The sequence below is a fragment of the Tympanuchus pallidicinctus genome, unplaced genomic scaffold (genome assembly GCF_026119805.1).
Source record: "Tympanuchus pallidicinctus isolate F22 unplaced genomic scaffold, pur_lepc_1.0 scaffold11, whole genome shotgun sequence".
In the NCBI taxonomy this organism is placed as follows: Eukaryota; Metazoa; Chordata; class Aves; order Galliformes; family Phasianidae; genus Tympanuchus; species Tympanuchus pallidicinctus.
This window is the reverse complement of record NW_026294627.1, coordinates 19,589,699-19,617,495: the sequence shown is the minus strand read 5'-3', so window position 1 is coordinate 19,617,495 and position 27,797 is coordinate 19,589,699. Positions and strand designations below refer to the sequence as shown.

The 27,797-nt window shown below is 36.0% G+C and overlaps 1 protein-coding gene across 3 annotated transcripts in view; it reads right to left on the bottom strand.

Annotated features, from left to right (window-relative positions):
• Positions 1-2,551: 2,551 nt before the first annotated feature.
• PDS5B (PDS5 cohesin associated factor B) overlaps positions 2,552-27,797 on the bottom strand; it is a 100,674-nt gene continuing 75,428 nt past the window's right edge. Inside the window, exons 24-35 of one of the 3 annotated variants that reach the window (XM_052671121.1) lie at positions 23,308-23,431; positions 20,162-20,366; positions 16,081-16,195; positions 15,586-15,718; positions 14,199-14,318; positions 13,828-13,890; positions 12,047-12,192; positions 10,037-10,142; positions 6,997-7,439; positions 6,802-6,903; positions 4,219-4,360; positions 2,552-3,616 (exon numbers count right to left, since the gene is read on the bottom strand). In XM_052671121.1, coding sequence (XP_052527081.1) covers positions 3,581-3,616; positions 4,219-4,360; positions 6,802-6,903; positions 6,997-7,439; positions 10,037-10,142; positions 12,047-12,192; positions 13,828-13,890; positions 14,199-14,318; positions 15,586-15,718; positions 16,081-16,195; positions 20,162-20,366; positions 23,308-23,431 — 1,735 coding nt within the window. In that variant the 3' untranslated portion in view covers positions 2,552-3,580. The remainder of the gene's footprint in view (positions 3,617-4,218; positions 4,361-6,801; positions 6,904-6,996; positions 7,440-10,036; positions 10,143-12,046; positions 12,193-13,827; positions 13,891-14,198; positions 14,319-15,585; positions 15,719-16,080; positions 16,196-20,161; positions 20,367-23,307; positions 23,432-27,797) is intronic. The other 2 variants (XM_052671122.1, XM_052671123.1) reach the window with 2 other exon arrangements.

Sequence of the window (27,797 nt, the reverse complement as noted above, 5' to 3'; positions counted from 1 at the left end):
TCTTCATCACCTGTTTGTGGACATGCTGGTTTGTAAGCATGGAATACATCCAAATGTTTTTCTTTTAAAAATTCTTTATGTAATACATACTGTACCTACCTTGATGAGGTAGAGATGTATCAATCTCTACAAAATACATATATATACTATTAAACAGATAGGTTTCTTAAAAATTCCGTATATAAACTCCAACTTTTGTATACCTGGGGTACATGTGTATACGCATATGCTCCCTTACCATCACATGTCCTGTATATAGAGGTGTAAGAACATTCAAACATATACATGTAGTTTTTTTGCACAGGATAAAATAACCCCACAAACACAGGGATTTAAACTTGCAGGATGCAAGGCATACTGTATGCATTCATAAAAGTAGACTTTGATGATGTGACAAAACCTACACGTGAGAAATATAATAGCAATACAACTGCACTCACTCCGGTACATGAAGTGGGTTTTCTTGAGAACACCAAATGACAAATGCTATGTCAGAATGAAGTATTATTTAATCTTCAAGTCTAAATTTTCGCACGTAACTCACAAATTGAACATATGCATATTCAGTGGAAGTGTCTTTAATATGAATGCTTTTTTGTTAATTCTGTTTTTGTTCACATAGATTGAAATGTCAAAACAGCAAACATGAAAATATTTGAAAAAGGGCTCAATTTTGCCAGAAAATAAAGTCAATTGTCAGAGTCAAATATAATTCATGTAGGAATCTAGAGTACCCTAGGTGGAAGAGGTGTATTTACACTACAACTTTCAAGCAGTTTCATATATTTCCTTCCTATTAGTGGATTAGCTAGTGCTAAATATTAATAATCTGAGCTCATAAAAAGTAAAAAAACTCCATGCTTCTGAAATCATAGCAAATTATTCTTAAACACTAGTATCAAGATTACAGTCACTGTTTGCTTTTTACATATGAACTACAGATCACAGAAAGTTTCCTGTTGCACTGCAGCATGAAAAAGAAATGTGACACAAAAGAAGCGTAATGTGCTGCGAAGTACAGCAGGATACTTCTGCAATCTCATAAACATTTCATACTGGAACTTGTTATAAGCGAGTTCAACTTGATCTTTTAATGTAATACAGTACATTTTATAAACTTAACATTATCACTGTAGAAGAGCATGCTAACTGAATGTTAGCAATTTATCTTTTATATATAATTATACTCTACTGTAGCTACCGTACGCAGATCTCAAAATGTTAGTACATAAAATATTCATTTTCTTTATGAGATGAGAATGAACTTAAAAGAGGCTTGAAGATAAGAATGAAATATTTGCAGTGCCTATTTCTCAAGAAATAATGAATGACACATTATAACCCAAGAAATCAACATTTAAATTGCAAAACTAAAGTTAAATTTACATTAAGCATTATGATCAGTAATGTGCATCAATATTTGATGAAGTTTAACCTAACCATGTTTATGCACATAAAGCATCAAGAGTCTGCAGCAGTTTCAACATCAATTTTTCATATTTTTGTATAAAATGGACTCAAAGATACATCTTCCATAAATGTTTTCAGTGCAATTCTGTCAAAGAGGAAAATATAAAGCTAGCTTTCAGTCATTTTAAAGGGGAAAAAAACCACAACAATCAACTTGCATTTGCACTGCTGAATCCTAAGTAAGCCAGTTCAGTTGTGCCAACTATTTTGAAGTCAACTCAAACCAAAGCTAGTTACCATTTTAGGCAGCATTTCTCCATACCAACAGGTGTAAATGTTGAAAAGCTGAATACTGGGGTGGGGGGAGAGTAAAATTAAGCACAGGCAGAACAATCTAGTTTAAAAGCACCTTTTTCCATCAGTAACAAAAAATACATAATGAAAAAAAGTCTAAAGGTTTCTTTACTAGCAACATTCTAAGTTCACAAATCGGTAAATCCATGTTTCAGTATTATTATTCATCCCACAAACATTTACAGGTCACCTTGCGACTATCATGTATTTCTTGATGGATTATATGAAAATGCTCCATTACTCAATGGGATCAATTTTCTGAAGTTAGAAATTGATTTTTTTCACATGTTGCCAACTGTAGGGAACCAGAGAGAGAACAGCACATGAAATTGTAATACGTGCTTGGTATATAGGTATAATACCCTATACATTTTGGTTTTCAAAGACACAGTTTGTAAACTGTAGAACTGCATACAGGGTGTTGACTTAGGAATTTTGTTTTGATTTCTTGTTTTTCTCCCTGGCTTGTACCTAAAAATACAAATACAACTTCTCTACTGTAGCATAAAATAAAAACGGAGCTTCATTCAAATCCTGAATACCTTGACTGCAATCACCAACAGCTTGACTGCAGTCATTCAACAGAAATGTAGCTCTTCATACCAAAAAAATTTGGCTCACAAAAAAAAGAAAAAAGTACAATAAACTCTCAACAGAAGGCTCTCTCATGAGGCAACCTACCATATACTACTGCTAGATACGAGTTTCCAAAAAAAAACATTACATCCCATTTTCAGCACATTTTTCATAAACATGCAACTTCACTATAAAATACAAAACACTTGGCTCTCAAGAACAGCTTTATAAAGACACACTGCATCAATAAAATTTTCTTTGTGATTAACTTTACATTGTAATAAGAACTGTATTTTCACTAATGTTTATATATCAGATTTCATATTATAATGTAGTAATAATTTGCTCTTTGTGAACGTCACGTTCAGAAGGAAATATCTATACACATTAACATACTAGACTTAAAAACTCAGTTACAGAATTTTATTGATACAGTAGATTAATAAAAACTGATGGGGAAGATAAAATGGGTAGGGCTTCAGTACATTATTTAATAACACACTTTTAAAATTATAATATTTTAAATCTTTCTTGAATTTTTTTCAATGCCACTAGAAGTCCAGAAAAGTCTGGCATCAATACTGAGGTGTAAAACAAGTCAAACAACTTTCACAATTTGCATCTCTTGTGTTATTCTATCCAACATTGTTCAACTGTAAAAGAAAGTGATTTAGCACCTCTGATGGTAGGTAGGTGCCTACAGGTAAACACCAGGTCAGATTCACAAAGCAAACAAACATCATTGCATTTCTTCTCAACAAATAGTGGCAAAAGAAAGTAGCACTATTTGTTCAACTGATTTTTTTTTCACAGTTAAATGTCAACAAGAGTACAAATACGAACACTGACAGATATTGCTTGAGATCATTCTTAAATCAATAGATCCAATAAACAGTGGGGCACTGTCAGTTTAAAGCTGCAGATAAAAGCTATACAAGCACTTTAGAAGTCAGAAACATTAAAAAAACTATTTACAGTTTTCTTCTTTAGTTCATATGTCTACAAAGCCAGCGCACATTACACTTCACAAAAATCCACAGTTAATGATATCAACGTGTGTGTGGCTAAAGCTTGTGACCTAGGGACTGCAAATGCAGGGGCAGTAAGAGTAAAATAGGTTTTGTCTTTTTTTTTTTTTAGCAACCCCATTTGTGCACTAACAGCTTTGTTCAGTCTCAAGCTTTATATTAAAAGCATTCTTCAAAGCTTTCACCTGGAAGGCTGACAACTACATGCTCACTCATCGCCTTTCCCTTTTGGAAGTTCTGCGACGCACCTGTTTGGGGAAAAAGTATTTTAAATATTTGCACAGAAATACTAAGTTCTGAAAAAATCAAGAATAAATATAGTCTATAATGGAAATGCATTTAGAAAATGCTTTCTCTCACAATATTGCATAAGAAACTGACTACAGTATCATTCATCACTCCTTTTATCCTAAGTACAAGCCTTGATCAATGACAGCATAATTTTATTTACGTTACCAACCCTGAATTCTTCAAATATTAAAAAAAATAAGCTAGTCACATTACTCACTATTACAATCTAGCTGACAAGAAAAGGTATGAATTACCTGGAAATCCCCATGAAGCTGTGTGCAGATCAGATAGGTAACAAAAGCTATGCAGGACAGTAAACTTAAGACTCTTAAGAAAAACTTAACATTTTCTGTCTGAGAAATGCAAATTCCCTATGAAACTACATTGCAGTGCTGATACACAACACTGACATTTGACCACCACCACCTCATTCTTTTTAAAGAAGGAAGGTTAAGTTATGGGAACAGGAAAAGTCAGTCTTCAAACACATCAATACAAAGACAATCCTACAGACTCAAAAAAAAAAAAAAAAGCATGCAAAACAGAAGGCATTTCTTACATTGATTGTGGAAACTTCCTCTTCTTCCATTACTTCTTCCTGGGGAACATCATCACTGACAGGTGAACTACTCTGAAATACATCCATCTCTTCACTGGATTCATTCTCCTTACTAGCTGCTTGTTTGGAACGTCCCGCACGGCTAAAATCAGAAGAAAAATACAAATCAGTTTCATGCTATATGGGTCTGCAGATGCATCAGCTTTGCAAGAGAACTAACATTCATTTGATAAGAACAGCAGCCTTAAGTTTTCCATCTATGACATGTTTCTACCTTGTGTGCTTTTTTAGTTCATCTGTACAAAGAATAGTTGACATATTAATAGGAATCTGAACAACAGCAATTGGAAGCCAGTTTCTTTCAGAATACAATGCCAGGAATACAATGGTGAACAATGTCTTTCATCTATGGACAGTACAGGTATTGCTCTTCAGTGTCAGACACAGCGCAAGGAAAGCTGACACAACAGTAAACCAAGAAATGGTCTTAAGTTAAGGAGGGAAGATTTAGTTTGGATACCAGTGGGAAATTCTTTACTAGGAGAGTGGTGAGGTGCTGAAGAGGCTGCCCAGAAGGGTTGTGGATGCCCTGTCCCTGGAAGTGCTCAAGGCCAGCTTGGATGGGGCCCTGGGCAGCCTGGTCTAGAATTAAATTCTAGAGGTTGGCAGCTCTGCCTATGGCTGGGGGGTTGGAGATTCATGATCCTTGAGGTCTCTTCCAACCAGAGCCATTCTGTGATCTGTGATTTATACACCACAGAATTTTAATAACTGCGTGTATATCATTTTACAGACCTAGAAGAGCCCACATACTGTTATTTATGAAGTTAACACTGTAGTAGACCTAAAGCTTCCAAACTAGCTCATACTAAGAGCTAGGGATAAATCAGCAATACTATCACCCTAATCAGGATAATCAAGAACAATCAACAATATCGTGTATTTTGTTAGTTATTAGAGCTGAATCACAAGCCAAAAAAAAACCACAAAAAACAACCAACACCCAAAAAACCCTAACCATATGCTGAAAAGGAGAGGTAGGCCTCATGCTCTCCCTGCTTTAAAAACAAGAAAATGAAACCTGGATACGCATCTAAAACTAAAGGCTGCACTCACATTACCATTTTGGTTTGTGTAGTTCACATAGTTTGCAATTAAATCATTGATTCATGCCTTTTGCTACTCTTTGGTTTGGTCTGTGAAATAGTCTTGATGCACCCAAACTAGGTGACTTCTTGGATGAAATTAAACTAGAAACTCCATTCCAGATAGACAATTCACTTCAGTCCTCATTGGGGGTGATAGAGGTCCATAACAACTGTCCTCCAACAGCTTCATACCATAGATGAAGGGAATTTTCAGTCACAAGAACCACAGCTCAGAATAAAACCACCAAATTACACATAATTAAAGTACAGAGGGAGTTTCAGAACCAACCAAACAACATGGCAACCTCTGAAAAATCAATAGCTTAATTGAGGCCTTCTAAGACTGACAGAAGCAACACAATCAAAAGGAAGCAGGAGAATTATTCACAGGCTAGCTTCATCTTCTCACATATGGCTGAAGAGGCAGGAAAACAATACTGGAAAAGTCGGGATACTGTGAGTGCAAAATGCCAGAACATGAGATTAGGCGAGAAATTGGAATTTCATGGAGGATACAAACTTGCTCAGGCAAGGATTTCAGGTATAGAAAAAACAGACTGACGAGGACAGGCAAATAGGACAGGCAAGTCTGGATCCTGCCAGAGGAGAAGCCCAGACTCTAGAAAAACAATACTGGCAACAGAATAACAAAAAAAGGCCAGAATGGTGATGTGTATAAGTAGCACCCTAAGGAATTTACTACCAGATTCTGGAAAGGTATGTTGCAAATTTGTTCCATGTTCCAGTTATTATTTTCCTGTCCACTTGTACACCTCTGCTTTACATATACTGCACGTACATTTAAAGAAAAGGCAGAGATACCAGTAGTTTTTACAGGAAGCACAAGAAAATTAAACTGGTCACAGTTTATTTTGTAGCTCAACACAACTTAGAATTTTTAAGAACTGTTCTCTGTAGACCATAAAACATTTTATTATACATTACCTTAAAAATAAGGAGGCCATAAATTAGAAAGTCAACGGAAATAAATTTAAGAAGAACCAGAGTATATTTATTTATTATTATATTTATTATTTATAAAATATTTATTTATACTCTTCACCATATCATTTCACAGTAGTAACAATTTGATTCTTCCTCCCTATCTAAAACAGTAATGCTTCTTATTCCTTGCAGTCTTTATAAAGCCCTATCCTCAAGGCCCTCACGTGTTGTGCTGACCTTTCTCCTAGGAGAGCAGTGCTACATATACGCTACCTGAGCACATTAAATTTACTCATGGCCTATTTGCTCTAGTTTGAGATGCTCTAGGAGAGGTAGCTGGGGAAAACCTTTTAGAAATAGTAACAGCAATTTATTTTCATAACTGAAAGTTAAAGTACTCTGAAATATTTTCAGCAAATGATTGCTTGGGGGCACAGAGGAATATTTTTAAATTTACTAAACACAAATTCAGAAAATATTCACCACTTACACTTTTTTTTGCTGTGATGGTGGTGTTTTTGATGACCTTCCTCGTCTGTTCTGTGGCGTAGACTGTGCTGATTCAACTGTACTAGATTCAGATGGCTCTGCTCTGTTTTGAGGAAGACCCAAATTGCAAAGTATCAAATTATAACTGATGTCAAACAATACAAAAAGAGATGCACTTACAAGAAGACTGACTTACCTCTGCTGAGCTCTTTTTGTCGACCTGTTTTGCCTGCCTTTTGGCTTTTGTTCAATGTTTTCAGTCTGCCTTTCTTCTTCCTCTTCCTCCTCCTCTACTGCTGCTGCTGACGTTTGTTTTTTTTTGCTCCTTTTTGATGACTTTGCTGCTGGCTCTTCCTTTGGTGTTCCCCCATTATTTGGTTTGGGAGGCCGTCCTCTTCTCCCTTTCTTTGGCGGACTGTTCTGTTCATCCTCACTTTCTATTACATCTTCTTTTAGCCTTTTTTCCTCTTGCCATTGTGTTTCATCAGACTCTGAAACAACTGCAGGTCTCTTCCTTCCCCGCTGACTGCCTCTGAGCTTCTGCTCTTGTCCCAGTTTATTTAGGTCATCTATGCTTAGCTTCTCTTCTGAGTCTGTGATAGCTGGTTTCTTCCTTCCTCTAGGCTTCTCAAGTTCTGACTGAAAAGGTAAGATTAAATCTCAAATTAAAAAACTGAATTACTGTATTAAACTGGTACATGCACAGAAGCTGAAGAACTCTAACCCAACAAGACAAAGAGTCTTGAAGTTAGATGAAATTCTACCAAGCATCTCTACAGTGTCCATTTCCAAACCTTTGCACAAGTGTAAATAAATATATACACACACAATAATTGCCACAAAGAAAGATTAATTTAAAACAGAAGCAATTAAATCACAGAAGTGTATAAGGTCTTTCTCATTTTGTTTCCTCATCTGTGGCAAACACAATTGGGTTGAATGTACATGACTGCAGTTTTGTCAGTAGGAAAATAGAAAGACAGGATAGACATGGTCGAACGCCTCATCAACATTCTGAGGCTTGAACTCTGCTGTTGAGTTCCCTTCAGGAAGTTGCAGAGAGCAGTGAGGCCTCCCCTGAGCCTCCTCTTCTCCAGACTGAACAATCCCAGCTCCCTCAGCCACTCCTCATAAGACTTGTGCTCCAGACCCTGCACCAGTTTCGTTGCCCTTCTCTGGACAAGCTCCAGGGCCTCAATGTCTTTTTTGTAATGAGGGGCCCAAACTGAACACAGTACTCGAGGTGTGGCCTAGCTCCAAAGAAACAAAAATGAATTCTGAATCTATTACCTTAAGCAGTTTTATTATATATTCAAAATGAGATATAAATGCCCTTAGGAGTACTTGAAATATTGAACTGTATTGATTTTTGTCAGTTATCAATTCAGCCCACAGCCTCTCAACTACTGCATGTCAGGCCCTTCAGATTTACATCTGATGCAACATACCAAACCAAGCTCTTTAAAAAGTTGCTTATCCAAGGTGGAAGTTTTTTTCTTCAACTATTTTCTTGCTTTCCCTTACCTGAATTAAGCTGTCAAAATGGTTTTGTAATTAAAATAAATGAAGTTCTATGTAAGCATTAACGTATTAATTCACATTATGCCATTTAGACTTTTGAGCATACAGAATGCACGTGTATATATGGCAATACTGGTCTGAAAAATTTAAAGCTGAAAGTCGAATGTAAGAAATAAAATTGTGTTGTGCTTAAAGAGTTGGGTTGTTTTTTATTTTTTTTCTTATGCTGCCTGTTTGCTTCACCTACAAAATACTACAGCATAGGATGGTTATCTGGACTTCAAGACAAGTAAAAGTCCAAGATAGTTTTACTAGTCAGTAGCTTTCTATGTCCCAGGCAATGGGACAGAGAAATGTCCCAAAGAAGAGAAATGTGACAAACTGACCTAACAGAACAGAGGGTCCAAAAAACCCGAAGTAGCAGTGACATCAGATACAGCATATTCTTAATACGTTCTAGAATATCAAGTTTTAATAGATTTGATCTCATTCATAATGTCTAACTAATGTATAACTTAAATTACTACAATTATGACAGACAGCCAAAAGTTAAGGAACAAAAAATAGTTTACTAATGATATGAGTTTCTTTTTATTCAAACTGTTAATAGAACTATAATTTTCTTCATTTTTTCCTGCATTCTGATATAATGTGTAAATGTTGCTTGAGACTGAATATCCAGCCTGTTAATACATAATAAGGGAAATCCTGTGAGACTCCATTGATCTATAACTACCAGTTAGCTAGCTGACTCTGCCCTAAAGCCTATGGCAGATCACAGCATGCACAGACATTTAAAATCATGCTATAGCTTCTGCTTGTGATACCTATCATTCAGAACCATCCAATTTCCTGATTTTTCCCACCTTCACTGCTGTACAAATTATGTGCAAGAAAACAAAATCCATATGGCTGTTCAGATAACTCTTACTTGAATTTCTAAATCCAATGTGAAATCGGAATGCCCTTTTCCTATTCAAGATAACCTACGACTAGGCAGTTGCTATTCCCTATAGTTTTTGAAAAACACCACAGTTGTCTGGAAAAGAACATGTCTTCACATCAATAATGGCACAACACCAAAAAAGGTAAGAATTACAATACTTCAATGTAATACATCAGCACTGTAATTGATGTGTTAACATTTTGCTAGCTACAAGCAAATAAACCATTTACAAAAATAATTTTTACAACCTCAGAAGGCAATCTGATATCTCAGACAGGTTAATGTGCTCCTCCGGAATTCCTGTGTAGTTGAACATTCTGAAGTTAGTCCAATTAATTCTTACAAAGTCATATTTTCACTAACCAGACACATACAAAAAACTACAGTATACTGGGAAACAGAAGCCCAAGCAAGGTATCAACTTGACCAACGTTTCAAGTACTTCATCCATGAAATCCAAACATCAGACTAATTATGGACTAATTGCCATCAACCTCACTTTAGCACAATCTACTTTCAAAATCCTGCAAATCGTAACAGACAATCTTGAAAGCTTACTCAAGTTGTCAGTATGACACAAAGGTAATGTAATCAGCCAAACTGAACTTTTTTTTTCATTCCATTTTTCATCTCTAAGCACATCCTTCAGCAAATGAAAACATTACCTCAGTTTCACGTTAGAAAAATATTAAGTATCAGCATATTCATTGTTATTTTAATGTCTTTGTGACTGAAAATGAAACATCTGTAATGCAACCAAAAGGCTCACCCTTACAAGATCAGAGTCGTCCCTTTTATCAGTTTTCTTCCCTGGTAATGGTGAACTCAGTGTGAAGTCTTCATTTTCACTGTGGTCCATTTCAGTGCTATCAAGCCTAGAATCAATAAACATTTGTTCTCCTTATTATTATAATATAGCAGGCAATCATTTTATATATATATATATATATATATATATATATATATATATAACCTTCAGAAGGAATCTATTCCTAAACCATGAACACTCTGGCAGAACCTTTCACTCAGACTATTACAGCTATCACGGGATACCACAAACAAGAACATCTAAGGGCAAGGGGTCAATCACAAGCTAGTATGTTCATCTCAGTTAAAAACAAAAAACTAAAAAAAAAACACAGCTGATCTTTTTGAAACAGAAAAGCCTTACTGAGGTACAAAAGATCTGTGTCTGTTTACATTTGCATACCCTTTGCATACCAAAAATCCCCACAGACCAACTAAAGCTCTTTCCTATGGTAAGGTTTGTGCGGTAGAACAGCAGATCTAAATTTCAGAGATAGTTCATCCCCCAGCTTTCTTTAGTTATTTATGTATGTAAAAGCAAGTCCACTTCTATTTCAGTTTCTACACATGTGTAAGTAGGCAATGATTTGTAAAACACTGAGACCCATAAGTAGAGGATAATACACAAAAGTTCCTCTTCATCTGCACCGAAGCTGGAAAAAGCAATTTTAATTTTATTTTATTAAGTAACAGCACAGAGTTCTAACAATAAATAAATATTCTACGCATTAAAAAAGCAAGAGGCATTTAGATACACCAACTCCCTGTACTGGGCACTGCCTAGAGTGAGAAAGACATTCTTCTACAAGGAGAAAATCTGCAGTAAGTTCTGACAGTTTTTATACAGCACCTTAACGGATGGAAGCTTGTGTGAATATATTCAATCATAGTGAATGGGAAATACCATGCATAATGAATCATTACCATCGCTTCTGGTGGACTTTCCTTCTTTGGTGTCACCACTCGAAATGCTAATTGATTTTACTTAAGTGAGCTGGGGAGACCACGAAGATGACAGAGTAGGTTAGGCTGCAAGTGCAGCACTGTTACTTCTTTTAAATAGACTACATGTAGTCTCAGATGCACTTCACTGGATATGAAGAAGATGGATTCTAATCTGCCTTTAATCAATAATGCATTTCTGCATATGAACTTGTATGACTTCTTACAAGTTTGTGTAATTGCCATGGAGTGGTGAAGGATTTGTTGTATAGCACTGCCCTACTTTTCAAATTAATAGTATATATTAAATATTCACAGAAGAATCAACTGAGAAGTCTTAGTTCAAAACATAACTTTCTCTCAGTCTTGAATGAATGTGGGGACCGTGTCATCTCTGAATTTCTCTGTGAAACAAATTAACAATGTGACCTTCAGTTCAATAAAAGATACCAAGATTATAACCTAGAAAATCAAAATAAAACAATGTATAAATTTTATGGACGGCTAGCTAATGACACAACAAATTCTCTAATATTTCAGTATGTCCTTTCCATGATCACAGAATTTAAACTCCAGAAACTTTTATCTGCAAAGTCCAGCACAGATTCATAGAAGAGGAAATTATACTATATCCATATTGGCCACCATATTGGCCTAGTTCTCTATTTCTATGACATATAAACACATTACAGCAGCTTGCAAATTTCCTAGGATCTGCAGATCTAAATATAAATGTATGAAAACCTCTTTTCCTCCTTCAACAAACCTGTAGATGTGATTTTATTCTCTTTTGATGGTTCTTGAATATCGTTTTTTTCTTTCTTCATTTCTCTTTTCTTTTTTTTTTTAAAGAGAAAATTTATTTCTGTTGTTGAAAAGCTCAATTTGTGGTTCCCATTATGCAGTGTGCCACTGTAACTTCACTTTAAAACGATATAATTTTGTTTCTCAAATAAAAAGCATTATAGAAATATTCAAAGTTTCCATTACAAATACTTGAAATATCAAAGCTCCTTTGTTGTCTACCAACCTCCCTTTGATCCTTCCTGGAGAGCTTGGATTTGAACTGCTGCTGGCATTGCTTACAGTTTCCATTCGTGAAGATTTGGATTGAGACTGCTTGCCTGCTGACGAAAGAGGCTTGTTAACCGCTCCAAGAACATTGGCTGCTTTGGGCTGAAACCAAAAATATATTTCCTTTATTTTCAACTAAGCATTTAGATAATATTAACATGTACTATACTTAAAATATTCACACATTTCACTTCCTGCAATCAGGGTTTTGATTACAACGCAAAACAATAAACATTAAAATACTGAAATTATAAGAAGGAAGCTGATAGACTTGCAATCAAACAGGCAGCTGCCACCAAAACCAGTATTATTTTCTCAACACTTATAACTCTGTCCTCTTCTCACTGGTAGTACTGGGCAGTCACCTGACCTTGCAGTAAGTCACTTCAGCACTTCTTTTAAAGTTTGCTTCCTGCAAATGTCACTGCCGGAAGCAGCTCACCATTTGGATTAGATAAGCATCTCAACTGGCAAAAACAGAGGTAGCAGTAGCACAGCACTTTCAGCAAATAAGCCATTAAAGTGACTTAGCTGTAATGGCAAACTACACCAGCTTCAACTGGGAACGAATGAGAGTCTCAAAAGCAAATGTTCCAGAGAAGACTCCAATGATTAATGCACAGATTTGGAAATCGTCAGGCTTTTATTAGGAGCCAAAATTTCCAGACAATGGTGAACTTCAGGTTACTTAAGTGGATTACCTTTCAGATATGCCAAATACCTCTAGCTCATAATTACTTTTGAGAAAGCTGAAAGTGTTCAGTTAGTCCTACAGAGAATAGACCTTTATCCAAACACCTGCTTACAGAAATGGTGAGCAATTAAAGACCATCCCCCAGATTTCACAACATTTAGAATGATCCGTTCTATATTTCAATATTAGATTCTAGCTGGTGACAGCATAAAGAAAAAGCCACAGTGCTAGAATACCTGCCTTTAGAAAGTTAAATATAAAACCTTCTTAGAAAAGCAATTTCAAATTAGGCTACGTGTGAAATATAGAGCTACTGGAAAATCCAACCAAGGGCCACCAAGATGATGAAAATTCAAGAGCATTTCTCAGTTGAAACAAGGCTGAGAGAACAGGGACTTTGGGACCAGATGACCTTTAGAGGTCCCTTCCAACATCAAGCATTCTGATTTTTTATGATAGCAAAACCATGTTACTTGTATTTTAATGTTGTCACAGCAAACTTACTATCAGCGAGCTTGGCACAGAAGTTAAGAATTCTGTCAAGCATGGGATGACAGAACTTAAAACTGACTATCTGAAATTTAAAAGACAAAACTTCTTTTTTAGAACTTTTGTATCTCCAATAAAAAGTGATTTTTAACTCGCTGAGTTCAAATATTTACACACTCAATACAGTGCTTGTATATTTAGATCAGAAAGATTGGCTTTCATCTTTGAAAATAAAGATACCATCATACATATATTTTCCTAACTTGCATTCTACCTCTACTGGAAAGTAGCTGGCTCACAGCTAATGCTCCATTTGCAAAGTTAAGGCTAATGAAGATGCTGCACTTTCACTTCTTTAGCAAAGTAGCAGATAAATGTTTTCCTGTGATCAGGAACAAGATACATTAATCCAGATCAAAACCATAGTATGTCCTTTCCTTTACTAAATATTAAATTATTAACTTCTGTTGGCTTTTTTTGTCTTGTTTTTGTTATTTATTTAAAAGTAATGCAGACAAATCAATTTCCTTGAAAATAAGCAAACAAACACACACCTTTCCAGGAGTGAAAAATGACTTCATTTCTGGAGGAAGATAATTTTTGGTGTTACTAAAATTCTATAAAGAAGGAATAAAAAAAAAAAATAATCAGTGAACAAGATATAAACCTTTTGGAAGTAGTACTAGAAGAGATTTTCATTATATCATTTATAATTTTGAGCTTTCAAACCTGAACTATAACATCTCCTAAAAAAATTACAAAGGCAGAAAAATGCATGTAAACATAAATACTTACAAGAACATAAACACATATCTTCAACTAATTATAATACAGAGAATTCTACAAGATCTACAGAACTCTTGCATTACAACTACTGAAGATTTAAATAGACTTATCTCAAGAAAAATTAAACTCCAAGGTCTACCTTGTCAGGTTGAGTAAAATATCGTGCTGGAAGTACAGGATCTTTAGGGGATTCCAAACTGTATGTTGTACTCTTTGACATAATGATATTCATTGCTACATCACAGACTGTGTAGAGTTTCTGCAAGTAATAAACAATAAAAGTAAAAATGAAAAATCAGAAGGTCATTTCAAAGTCTGACAAAAATATTCTTTCAAGGAGAGGATTATAAGGGGTCTGAGTCAAAAAGAATATTTAACAGCAGCATCCATATTAAACAGTATATCACCAAGTTCTAAAACACAGAAGCAGAAAACCACTGTACACCCAGCAGATAAAGAAAGCTGGCTTCCATGATCTTTCTGCACTTTAAGATTAACATATGTCACGGTTTCAAAGACAAAGTTAAACCCAATCCTTTGGGAAAAGTAAAAAAGTGACACATTTATTCACATAGGCTACTCCAAAAGTAATGCCTCCTATTTATTTCCATGGAGACTACAACAGATACAAAGATCACAGTGACACTATTTGACAGAGACATTCTCATCTTCAATATGCTGCTTTTTAAGCACAGCAACTTCCACTGGTACATATTTTGGCCAGCAATGAACAAGAGCCTGCATTCCATGCTCACAAAAATCGGCACGGCCATCCAGAATGTGACTTGTGTTTCATGATGCCATCAGCAGCGCTGGAACAGCACCCAGCGCCTCGCTGCGCTCACAGCCCCTGTGAGCACATCTCCATGAACGGTCGGCAAGTGTCAATCAATGTCAGAGGCTGCCAGTTTTTCTACATGGAGGAATTCAGTGACGCCTTTGCTTCATACGTACTTCCACACTGAATGCCTTTTTGTCAGTCTGCCCCTCTGCTGCCATCTGTCACATGGCAACAACATTTAAAGGCATACTGGTGAGAAGGTTCAACCTCTATTGCCATACCACCAACATCTGCCTCTGTCATCGTGGGCCAACATCATAAAATAGGAGGCATTACTTTGAGTGCAGTCCTCATATTACATGATGCAAAAACCTCAACAAGATGAGAGCTGATCTGTTCACTGCACAATACAAACATCTCATGAATGTATTTTTCTTACTCTTTCACATTATGGGATGATTTAAAAGAGTAAAACTTTTTGCTTAAATACATCTAAAGGTAGCATTCAGTAACGTTGCTGAGATTGAAACAGAACGATGTCAAACTATTATGTCCTATTGAAACAAGACATCTGTCACCATGTCTGACATCTCAACTGCAATAGCGTATTCACTACGTAAAACAACACATGTCCTCTATACAACTGTAGCAAAAGACATCTTCAAGTTGGTGTGTAAACAAAAGTAGCCAATTTCCAGAGCAATGTCAAAATTAAACGTAGTTACCAATAAAAAGTGTCACCTACTTCATTCATTTTTGCATCATCTGGTCCTTGAGCATCTTTAGTCTGCTTAATATTTTCTACCATTTTTCTGATAAATGCATGACTGTTGTTCTCATTTTTAGCCATCAATATTTCCAGTATGAACCACAAACACCTAAGGAGAAAGGCAGTACTCCTCATGAACAAAGACATGAATAAAAATACTACTGTCAAAAAAGTCACACCTACAAAGTGGTTTACTGAAGTTTTATTAGTATTACAAATCTCCAGGAAACCAATTCATTAGAAAGAAGTAATGAAGGTCAGGATGAGCAGAAGGTGCAGGTATTTCTATAGGGTGCCAAAGAGCACTAAACAAGCACATACACCATTTTCCCACAGTGTTTCACAGTAATAATTGCCATTGTTACACATACTGGACAATGTATCAATGTAACTCATTAAATTAAAATTCTACTTAGAATAAAATTTGATTACTATAATTCTCAGAAATAACAGCATTAAAGACAGTCCTACTCTTTAATGTCCTTTAGTTGCTCGATGTCCTGGACTTTGACATAATCTGGGTCATGAGCTAGAAGATGTATTGTGTAAGGAACAACATACTCTGGTAGAAGCGACAACAGTTTCTCTGAAAAGCAAAAGAAAGATGCATTAAAATACTGCATCTCAAGAAATACATCTTCCTAAAATATTTTCTACAGCAAAGGAAAGAGCAAAAAGAGTCAGCATACACTAACATAAAGCATAAGTACAGGCACGTGCATCTATCATTTCATTGTGAGGCTTTTGTTAATATCTGTCTAATTGTTGACATGTAGATGTTTCATAAATACAAAAACTGAGATTTTAACCATGTTCCAGGGACTGATATTTCCTAGATATCTTGAAAATCAGCTGCAGTTCCCTTTACACCCAAGTCTTTTCCTTGGTTCAAAACCATTATTCTAAAAGACTCTGAGAAGCAGATGATGATCAATCACAAAATCCACGTTAACTGCAGCATCTGAGACCAGCACAACTGCAGAGTAAGCTATTACTTTTTATATACACTGCAGTAAAGAAGTCAAGAGAGTAGAAAAATGTGTTCTCTACAAAAAAAAAAAAAAAAAAAGAGAAGAAAAGAAAAGAAAAAGAAAATGAGAGTTATGAGACTTTGCAATCTAATTGCCACAGAAGTCTTCCACATTACAATAATCAGATGGACCAACTTACTCAGGAGGTAAAAGAATAAGGACTACTACCAAAGACCCTTTGACAGTCCCAATGACAAAGAACACCTTCCATAGGGTAAAAAATTCCCGAGCCAACCATGTAGGAGTTTCAGCATTTCAAAAGTTTGATAAACAGAAAGAAAAAGGGTAATGATAACAGAAAGACATACAGCAAAACACTGCCTTCTCCAACCTAATATGACTGAACAACTGAAGGATATGCAGCACATTTAAGTTATTAAAGCTATGTCCTGTGCATCAGGCAGGACAACAGGCAAGGCATGCTAGTATTCTGTGTATTAGTACATTAAAAGCATCTCAATGCTTGCAGCCTATGCAAATACACAGTATAAACATTTGAATGAACATATGAAGGAAGGGGAGGAATTCCTGGCTCCACTTATGGAAATATCTAATCACATTTTTGAGCAAGTAGAAGGTCATGAAAGACATGACCATATCTGGAAAATCTTCCTTCAGGAAGCTTTAACTATCCCAAATTAGGGATGTAGACTAAATAAATAATTGCTATGCAAAAGTAAAAACTTACTCTATGCAGATCATTACAAATGGGATAGATTAAGGAAGGTGCTGCACAGGCTTCATAAACTGTTTGGATTCAGTCACAATGACAAGGAAAGCATTCAAAATTTATGAAGGCCCACAGAAGAGAGCACTGCCGAGTTCCACGGATACACCTTCACACAGCTGTTGCAGCTGATCCAGTTAAAAAATAGAGAGTAATTACACCACCCAATGTAAGTCATAATGCAGCTTGAAAAAATAAAGACATCTATTTCTTTGTATTTTAAGGCATATTTATGTAACTGAAATCCAGTGTACTTTGCACAGCAGACTGTAACATGTTCCTAGAGACATTCAAATATTAATGTTTTAAACATCCTCCTCTCCTTCAAGCACTGTCCTGCATTTCAGTCATCAGCTAAATAAGAAAAACAAAGAGGTGACAAGGAACTAAAAACAATTACAATTTCAGAACACTAGCAAAACTGGCTTCCATATGTGTCCAAGGCAATACAAAGTTGATTTTGAACTTAAATAGAAGGCTTAGTGACACAGTTTCAATAACTTCTTGCCTTGTACACCTGCTAATGTAACTACAGCAATAGTATCAACTGAGCCTGCAAAACAAACTGAAACAGATTCATTTAAAAAAGAAAAAGGATAAATTGAAACATATGATATTTAATCCTTATTATTACAGAAACAGTATTAACACAATCTTTGTTCATCTCTAAAGAGAAGACAAAGACTACCTAAAAGGCAGGATGGCTTCATGGACATAAACTACAAGCACTTGAAACAAGAATGTGCCCGAGATCCACATCCATGGGAAGTTGAGAAACTGTTTTTTGTTGTTTTTTAAATCAAGATTTACTGTTATAACTTTTCCACTTGCTGACTCGCAGGTACAAGTCCAAAAGTAGAAAGCAAAGATTCCTATGCAGGACAAGTCTATACAGAGATAGAATTGGTGATATGTAGATACACAGTCAAATGAGCATCTTCTGTGCCACTGTGAACACCATTTAGAGAACACAGAGACCTCAGTGCAACTCCCAGCCTTGCAGCGTGGAACAAAGTGGCAATTTTATGCCTGGTACCAGTTCTTTGCACATTTCTCTTGAGCTTTTTAACAAACGCTGAGATACCCTCCCAAATTTCCCAATTCCCTCATCACCTTTTATCAAGTTGTCAAGAAGAAGCGTATTACAAAATCACCAGGCTTGGAGATCCACAAAACTAACCGTGTTTCGAAAGAAGCAGATTCTCATCTTTAGCTTTTTGTGGATGCTTTTCAAAGTACATCCTAGGGTTATTACTAGCAAGAGCCACTGCATGGCCAGTAACAAGTGTAAGAAGCACACATCTAAGCAGTGTGATCTTATCAGAAGTGGCTTTCATCTACACACACTGCAGTAATAATTCCGTAAAGAAACACACGGTTCAAGACTTTTTGTTTTTTAAAATCTCAGACTGGTACATCTGAGCATCACAGAATCAGCACTGTGACCCCCCAAAAATCCTGCAGGCTACAGCTGATTAGAAGTTCTTCTGGGTTACAGTGCAAATTCATTCAGTGGAATCACTCAAGGTAAGTTTTTTTCAGCGAGAAGAAAAAAACTGCCAGTCACACTTTGAGGTCCTACTGAATTCAAGACGTCTCAAACACCAAGGCTTCACTTTATTGCTTCTAATGACTTTGCCATAGTAACTCTGCAGTATCTATCTCAGTACAACTAGGAAATCAGCAATTATGTTTTGTTATATGAGAACTATTATATTTCCTCCTCCGTAACTGAAATGATTTTGCAAGATCGTTCAAGCTTTCAAGAGGAATAATCCGAGGATGACTTAGAGGCTTTTGCTGAATGTAGTTTTCTTTTTTACCTATTATTGAGGCGAGAGAAAATGTTCTGGCTTCCCCACCAAGTTTAATTAACAGCATACAAAAGGATTTCTCCGCAGACTTATTGTCTGATCTAAGTCTAATGGGACTGAAGCACACAGACTGACACGGCTAATAAAATCTGTGATTCATAAATGCAGATTGAAATCCGTTATCTGACAGCATCCATAAGAACAGATTCACAAAACAGGTGTACCCCAAGACAAAAAAAATCCACATCATTTCACAAATGTCAGAGCCGAGAACAATCAGTAATCCTCTAAAGAAATAAAACTCCCAAAGACACTTCCTCAAAATGTCATGAGCTCTTCAGAAAGGTCGATGTTATCATACATCTGTATACCAGCGTAACCAAACACACACATACAATATGGTCATCTGTATAGTCAAAAGGGACAAGGAATGATTTTAAGAGAAAAATAGCTAACAGTAGACCATAATAACTTCAAAGCAGCCTGTTGTTACTGGGAAGAAAAGAATTAGATGAACTCATCCTGAAGTGCCTACAAATACAGCCTTTTGCCAGCAGAAGACAAGATAAGAAGCTACTTGGTACAGCAGCTCAGACTGTTAATTTAGTGCAGCTTTTAAAATGTCACTTAGGTTGCATATTATTAATTACTTCAGTGAAATTAATTATTGCTACATCAACTAAAACATTGTTAACCATTACGTTCAAACAATACAGATCTGCTTTTGAAAAACAGCTGCACTTCCAATCCTTACGCATAAGCATTAACAAAAGTCTTAAAGAAACTGAAAGATCTCACTCACACCTGTTTAAGTGCAAAAGAGAATCTGAACTCTGTTTTCAGTTTTCATTAGAGACCTGTGAGGAAAACTATAAATTTACAGCAATTCTGTGCATTAAAAGAGAAAACATTTCCACAGTGCATTAACATTAAGCTTGAATTCTAGCACTCATATCAAAAAGTGACATCTATTCTCTTACCACTAACTGCTGCATGTTGCTTCAGATACTCCCTTCTGACATTTATGTTCTTCACAAGGCACTGCCTGGCGTGAGCTCTTCTCTCTTTCACTGGATCTTTTGCACACAGTGCACAAATAGCCATATATTCTAGTGGCAGCCGTAGTCTAGAAAGCCCTTTGTGAAGTTTCTGAGCAAATATTTGTCTCACTTGGTAACATTCATCCTATTAAAAACAAAACAAAAAAGCAAACAGTGAGCCTTTCTAAAATTAATATTGAGTGTGAAATAAAACACAGAAAGCTGAATGAATGTCAAAATCAAGTTCAGATCCTGGCCCCACAGAAATGTAGAAACTGTACAAATACTTGGGTGGGTTTTTTTTTTAATACCAATTCAAAACAATTAAATTGAATTAATCAGTTGCAGTTTCCCTGAAGGCAAGGAAGAAAGTTATGTCTCAGACTGTGGAGAAAGATGCCACACTCAGGATCCAAGGCCTGACTTGGCACAGAACAGAGGCACAGAAATTGCTTATAATGGGACCACTCAGTTTGTGTGGCCAAAGGTAAAGGCCTGTACTGAAACAATGTTTAATCATAAGTAACCACTATTGATTTTATTATTGCAATTTCACAAATCTTGATCAAGTCATTAGCATTGGAAGTAGAGTAATACTTAAAAGAACTAAAGGTCACTTGCTTAAGAAACTACCAAACATTTCCATCATAATTTAGAAACCTATGAACCATGACTGACCACAGAAGAGTATAATTTGTGACCAACAGTTGTCAATGAACACAAAGTAAAAAAATAAGGGGAGCAAGTGTACTCTTATGATTTATTAACCAATGGATTCTCAGAAGAAATATTAACTTCAAAATTCTCTTTATGAAAACAACCTACAAACATCAGGACCATTCAAGGCCAAAAACTTAAAAGATGCTGTGTGGAAAATGCACAGGAAAATGTATTATAAACTTATTTATCCCAGCAAAAATGATCAAGAGGAAAAAGATTTGTTATCTCTAAATATGAAGAAAAAAACATTAACAGAAATAAATACCTATTAGTTTAAATGACAGCTTTGAAATTTAGAGAGTTTCCAGATATCAGCCAACAGGAAGAGCAGAGACAAAGATGTAGTCACTGGTAACACCCAACCTGCTGAATTTGCAAATGAGGTAAATATATGTATACATGAAGATTTTTAAAAGGCCTCCAAATGCCAGAGTTGATTGATGAAGCAGCCGCAACCCAAACTGGAAACTCCACCTGTAAGACATACTCAAAGTCTATTGCATCTGTGTATGGCCTGCCTCCATAGTAAATCCACCCCTTAGCAGAAGGCCAAGGAGGTGGAGCCCTCTTCTCCCATTCGTTAATATTACTTATGTCTATAGTCCTTAGAAATCTTAGAACAGACTTCTGCCCAGTTGCTATGACAAAGAAGTAAATCCTTCTTATATTAGACTTAATGTAAGGTATGGTTCTTTGTTACTGATGCCACTGTGAGATAAAATTTGAAATATTTTTATTCCTTTATATCCCAATATCAAGAATAACTTACAAGTTATTCTGATAAGTTCAGCTCAGTACACAAGTTCACTGAGAGGAAGAGGGACCAAACTCAGCCAAGCTCTACCATTATTTCCCCAGTATTCCACTAAAAAAAGAAGTATTTGCAAAGCTGCTTATATCTCTCCCTAAGAAATAACACTGATTCATGAAAACTGACAGACTTGCTTAACTAATTAAAACTCCCTCAAACTGAGATTATGAAAGAATCTCTGCAAGTTTGTTTGCTGTTTTGTTTTTTCCTTTTTTTTTTTTTTTGTTGCTAATGGTTCTTTTTGCTTTTGACATTTTTAACGTACCTTAAATAACAAAAAATATTCTCAAAACCACTAAAATTGTATTTTCAACAGCTTATCTTAAAATCTTAAAACTGATCCGAAAAACTTTAGAATACTGAAGTAGTCAACGCCATTTTTCTACTCTCTTTCAACATGAAGCTTTGCCGACGCGTCAGTTTGTTCTGTACAACAAAGATCTTGGCTGCTGGGGAGATTACAGGCTCGGGAAATACATACATCACTTATTCTAAAAGGACTAAAACTATGTGCACTTAATCATCATGAAGTCACTGCAACATTAAAGCAACGGGCAACGGCATTTAATTATGCATTCTATACTCAAGTAATTCCACATTAGAGAATGTGGTATTCTCTCTCTCTCTCAAAAAAAAAAAATTCATTAAATATCAAGCACAGAAATACAGTAGAACAAATGCAACCACAGCAAACCTTAAAAATTAAGCTTTTCCTTTTGTTTTATCTGCTTCTTGATCTGTCCACTTAAAGAAAATTTGCAATATATTAAGTTACAAAATACCAGTTGGCCTCAAAGTCACCTGAGTGCCCTAATCTGTGGTCAGACTTGCTAGTGACAAAAAGGATTACACACTAAATGAATTTTAGTACTTTGCATAATCTTATATCTGCAAATATTTGAAAAACACATATACAGATTGTATTATTTCCCACATAGATAATCTTGAAGTGTAGATCCTCTGCACCTGAGGATCTGAACTCAACAGCCTAAAAGGAGGACGAAAATGGCAGAAAAACTCAAGAATATCTAGAAAAGTTATCTATAATTATTCATAATCCATTAGGTGCCTCATGGATCAGTAAACATAGAATTTCTGTCTTGAAAGAGCTTAAAATCTAAACTTTGGTAAACAAATACGAAGGTCAATCAATTACTGTAAAATTTACAAAACTTTAAAAACAGGAACGGAGAGAAATTCTAAGTCTTCACTTCTAATTTGAAAGATATTTCCCTTCTGCTACTTCAGTCTCAAAGGCGAAATTGCTCCTAATTCTTCTGCAATTTAAAACACACACCAATGACCTTCACAGATCTCCATGTTCCAAATGCATTCTACCCATCTATCAAGAAACAATGATCTGTGTTGTCACTGCAGTCCAACATATCTAATTCTCACTCAAAAATCAATTTTCAGGATTACGAACTGGAAAAAAAAAATTAATGTCAAACCCAATGATTTTTCATAAATACAGATTAGCAGAAGTATATGCAACAAGCATCACATGCATACAGATATTTGCCAATATCCCACACATCACACCCAACTTCCTTACATTTATGGCTAGTGCACACAGCTGGTACTGTTCCAAGGTGATGATTTCATGGTAACAGGGTTCTTGTGCCAGCTTCACAATAGCACTACCTGCAGCCAACCTCAATCGAGACATATCAGGTTTACTGAAAAACAAGCACATAGGTTATGAGTTAATAAAAGAATGTAGAATTATTTGACTTAATTAAATTTTGGTGAATTAGCATTGCTGAAAGACAGGTATTTTAAAAAGAAGAAAAAATCTCCAGAGCTGGCCTCCACCCAGCCTCAGTTCCCAGACAACAGCACAAGTAACTGCTCATATCACAAGTTGTTTCTGCTTTATCAGATGTTGAAGTCTATTACCACATACCTATTCCCTTGACCCAGCTTTGCAATGAAAATATTTCTTGGAACTTCCTTGAAGTACAACACGGATGTAAAACTGCTTTAACTGTGCGCTGGATCAGCACACATCAGTACAGGCTGCCTTTCAGAGACCTCAATGACCTCCCATGCTTCTGTTCAGCATGCTCGCTTTCCTTCAGCAGGGGGCTCCTGCCAAGGAAACAGCCCATTTCCAGTCCCCAAAGTTGCCAAACTTTCTTCTAAGGAGTAGATAGCTCAAAACCCTCACTGCACCTCAACACAAATTTATTTTAATTAGAAACGTTTAGAGGTGGCCAAATGAATTGTACTTTCAAGACAAAAAGGATGTAACAACCAAAAATATTTTTAACACGTTGGAAGCAGTATTACTTGACTTGTACATGCAAACTGTATTCCTACATAGCAAAACACTCCAGGCATTTGCTATTTTTCATATTGAAAGCAATTTTTTCTACAGACTGTAACCACATTTACAGAGGTCCTCAGAATATCAAAAGTATCTTCACATCAGCTTTACAAATTGATATCCACATAACAAGTCCATTAATAAACTTAGTTTGGCTTTCACTCTTAGAAATTTTATCTCAGTAAAAAAAACATTACTACTGCCTTTCTTCAGATCAAGCAGTAAAATAAAGTAAAAAGTTGTGTGCCTCACTTAAAATTCTCACTAATGAACTATACCCAGTAGTAATAAGTGCAGCCTATTCCTTTGATATAATCAAATTGCATTCCAAATTAAAAATAATCACTCATTCAAGCAGGACTAATATAATTTAATTTCTTAACCATTTGCCCTTTATTCTTAGGGACAGCAAGCACTGTACTCCTAAGCATTATTATTACCATGAAAACTGTACAAGGCTTTTAAAGATTAAAAGCCACTGTTAAACAGAATAAAAATACCTGAAGAGCTTAAACTTTCATGTTATCTAATCAGATCTTATAAATGCCTCAGTATTTTATGGAAAAATCAAGTAGATGATGAGCAGAGGGCAATACTACACTACATTTCAAATAGAACAGGAAGATTAACATTTAGTCCTCAAATACTAAGTTTCATTTTAAGTTGCATCTACTGTGATAAGTGAACCCAAAAAAATTTAATTTTTGCACACCAGTGACTACTGAACAACAACTTAATGGTACAGAATGAAAGAGCCAAAGAAATGAAATTTACAACTTTCAGTCTTCCTTAGCTTTGGCAGAGACAGCATTTAATTCTGGAAACTGAATCAAAAGATATTTCTTTACAAGTACAAGTTGGCTCAAACTTTGGGGAGTATATCCAACATATTCTTGTATCCCAGAAATACTTGTAAGCACGTGAGCATGCTGCAGGAAGGAGGAAGAGGACAGTGACAGCTACGTATTTTTATGATAAAAGATGAAGATCAAATCTATCCTATTACCCAGGAGGATTATACTAAAATAAAACACTAAATAAAGGATTTATCTTTCATCAAATTGTCTTAACCAAATATTTTCCAACCTGTACTGTCCCAACATACACAATTTAAAGCAGAAATTAAAACTTCAGTCTGATATACCTATTGTTTTCAATTATTTCTTGGCATTTTGAAAATTAACACTACATGCCCTTGTCGTATCAGAAACTCCCTAAAGGCTAAAAGGGGGACCTGGACATTTATTTTCTGGAGTGCTATTACTGTTGCTGAAGACCAGATATTTGAAATCAGAACAGAAATGCAACCACATGGAAAGACCTTATCAAGTGCAAAATACTGTGCTGGGATGCACAAAGCTAACCCAAATAAATGTGCCTTCAAAATACATCTAGTGTATAATCACCTCTCACTTCACAAACTGATAGCTAAGATTTTCCTCTTCCTCCACAGGGCATAAATGCCAGTGTCTGATTTTGTAAGCATCTTCCATTTTCCACAGAATAAAAATGTTTCTCCTAAAAAGACTCTCTGACAATGTTGTGTGTCAGATGGCAGAGCTGGTTACTATTATATACCATGAAATTCTAAAAGCTTAATTCTAGAAGATTAACGTATTTTTTCCCCTGGTAAGCTTCAGTAAGGAAAAATACAGACTGCCTTCCCAAAAGTCTCAATGCAGTTTCATATTTGGTATCAATACTTTGGGCAACTGCTAGCATCCTCCAATGTTCTTACTTTATGCTCATTATGGATTAAAATTCTTCTACAAATAAGGCATGTAATACCCAGCATGGCTGTTTTTACTGATCAGAAATAGAAGAATTGGTACCGTATTGAATTTTGAACTTGTAGAAGTGTTTGTAATTAATAAATAAATCAAAAATAAATACCTGGAAACCACCACTGAGACAGTGTTTATTGACAAAATTCAATATTAAACTATTCCTGACACCAGTGAATTTAATTTACCTGTGTTAACATTTCAAAGTAATTAAAAGCAATTCAACAAAGTCAACAATCTCCCTATGCCAAAATGAGAAAGATGAAGAGACAGGATTTATTTGTTTCTTTTCCAAGCGAGTCCTTGTCTTCACACCATACTCTAGGCTGAATCATGCTTTGAAATTTAATAAATCCCATACCTTCACATGGTCACTGAAAAAGTATATCTGTGTAGATTTAAAGAGTTGAGATCTGAGTCATTTTTATGGTTGATTAAGAAATACTTGTTCCAGAATCTTTAGTTCAACCTTCTAATGATGTGGAACAATAAGATTAGAACATTTTATAACACCAAAGTGAATGGCAGTAAAAGTGATTACAACATGACTTTCAGCCTACAAGAGGTCAAATGTGTCCCAAACCCAGCCACTTTCATGTAATTCAATTATCTTTAGCAAATTACACATAATTATTTAAAAGACAAATGCAAGCCACAAACACAAATACTGACACTACGCAGAACAGCAGCAGATTTAGTAGTTTAGAAGGCAAGATTCTGCACTGCATGGAGTTTTTCTCTTTTCAAAGCCTACATTAATCCAAAAGAAGCATCAAATTTCCACACCAGAGATCCAACACATGCTGCCATTGCATTTTCAAAGGATAAGGCATAAAGGTCCGGAAGGGTCAGCCAAATCAGGATGATCTGTGTAAAACTAACATGCCTGAAGCATCATTTTCCCTGCTTCAGTTTATGAAGTTACTTTTCAGCACAGGTGCTATAGCTCACAAAAGTAGACACAATGCAAAACTGTGCTCCTTGGATGTTAGAACTTTTGAAAGTGCAATACCAGGCATCACAGAATAGCTGTGGTCAGTTGGAACTGCTACAGGTCAGACAGCCACACATGGCTGCTAAAGCAGGGACAACCACTAGGTTGCCCAGAGCATATCTAGACAGCTTTTGAGTATCTCTAATGAGGGATACTCCACCACCTCTTTGAGCAACGTGTGCCAGTAGTCAGACACCTACACAAGTGGAAAAAATGTTCTTATGCTCAAACAGAACCTCCTGTGTTTCAGTTCATGCTCATTATCTCTAGTCCTGGCACTGTGTACCACTGAACACAGAACTCCAGGTGGGGCTCAGTGGTGACAGTGTAGAGAAAAATGATCTCCCCCAGCTTTCTGGCAATACTCCACCGACTGAAGCCCAGTATGCTGACTGCCTTTCTTGCCACCAAGGCACACAGCTGGCTCATGTTCAACTGGACATGACTGTCAGGCCCCTTTCTGTTTTCCGGCTAGGCAGCTCCCAGCATGTACTGATGCATGGAATTATTCCTTCCCAAGTGCAGGACTTTGCAATTCCCACTGTTGAACTTTGTGAGGTACCTGTCAGCACATCTATCCAGCCCTGTTTCCATCTTTCTGGGCGGCATCACGTCTCTCTGGCATATCAGCCACTTCTCTCAGTTTAGTGCCTCCAGCAAACTTGCTAAATGTACACTGTCACATAACCCAGACCATTAAGGAAGGTGTTAAAGAGACTGACCTCTTGGGTACACCACTGGTTACTGGCCTTCAGCTAAGACTTTGTGCCACTTTGTGCCACTAAGACTTTGTGTGATTACCATATTTTGGACTTAACCATTCAGATAGTTTTAAGTTCATCTCATTATCTACTCCAGCCTATGCTTCATCAGCCTCTTTAAGAAGATCTTAAAGGAGACAAGTGTTGAAAAGCCTTCTGAAGTTAAGGCAGATCATA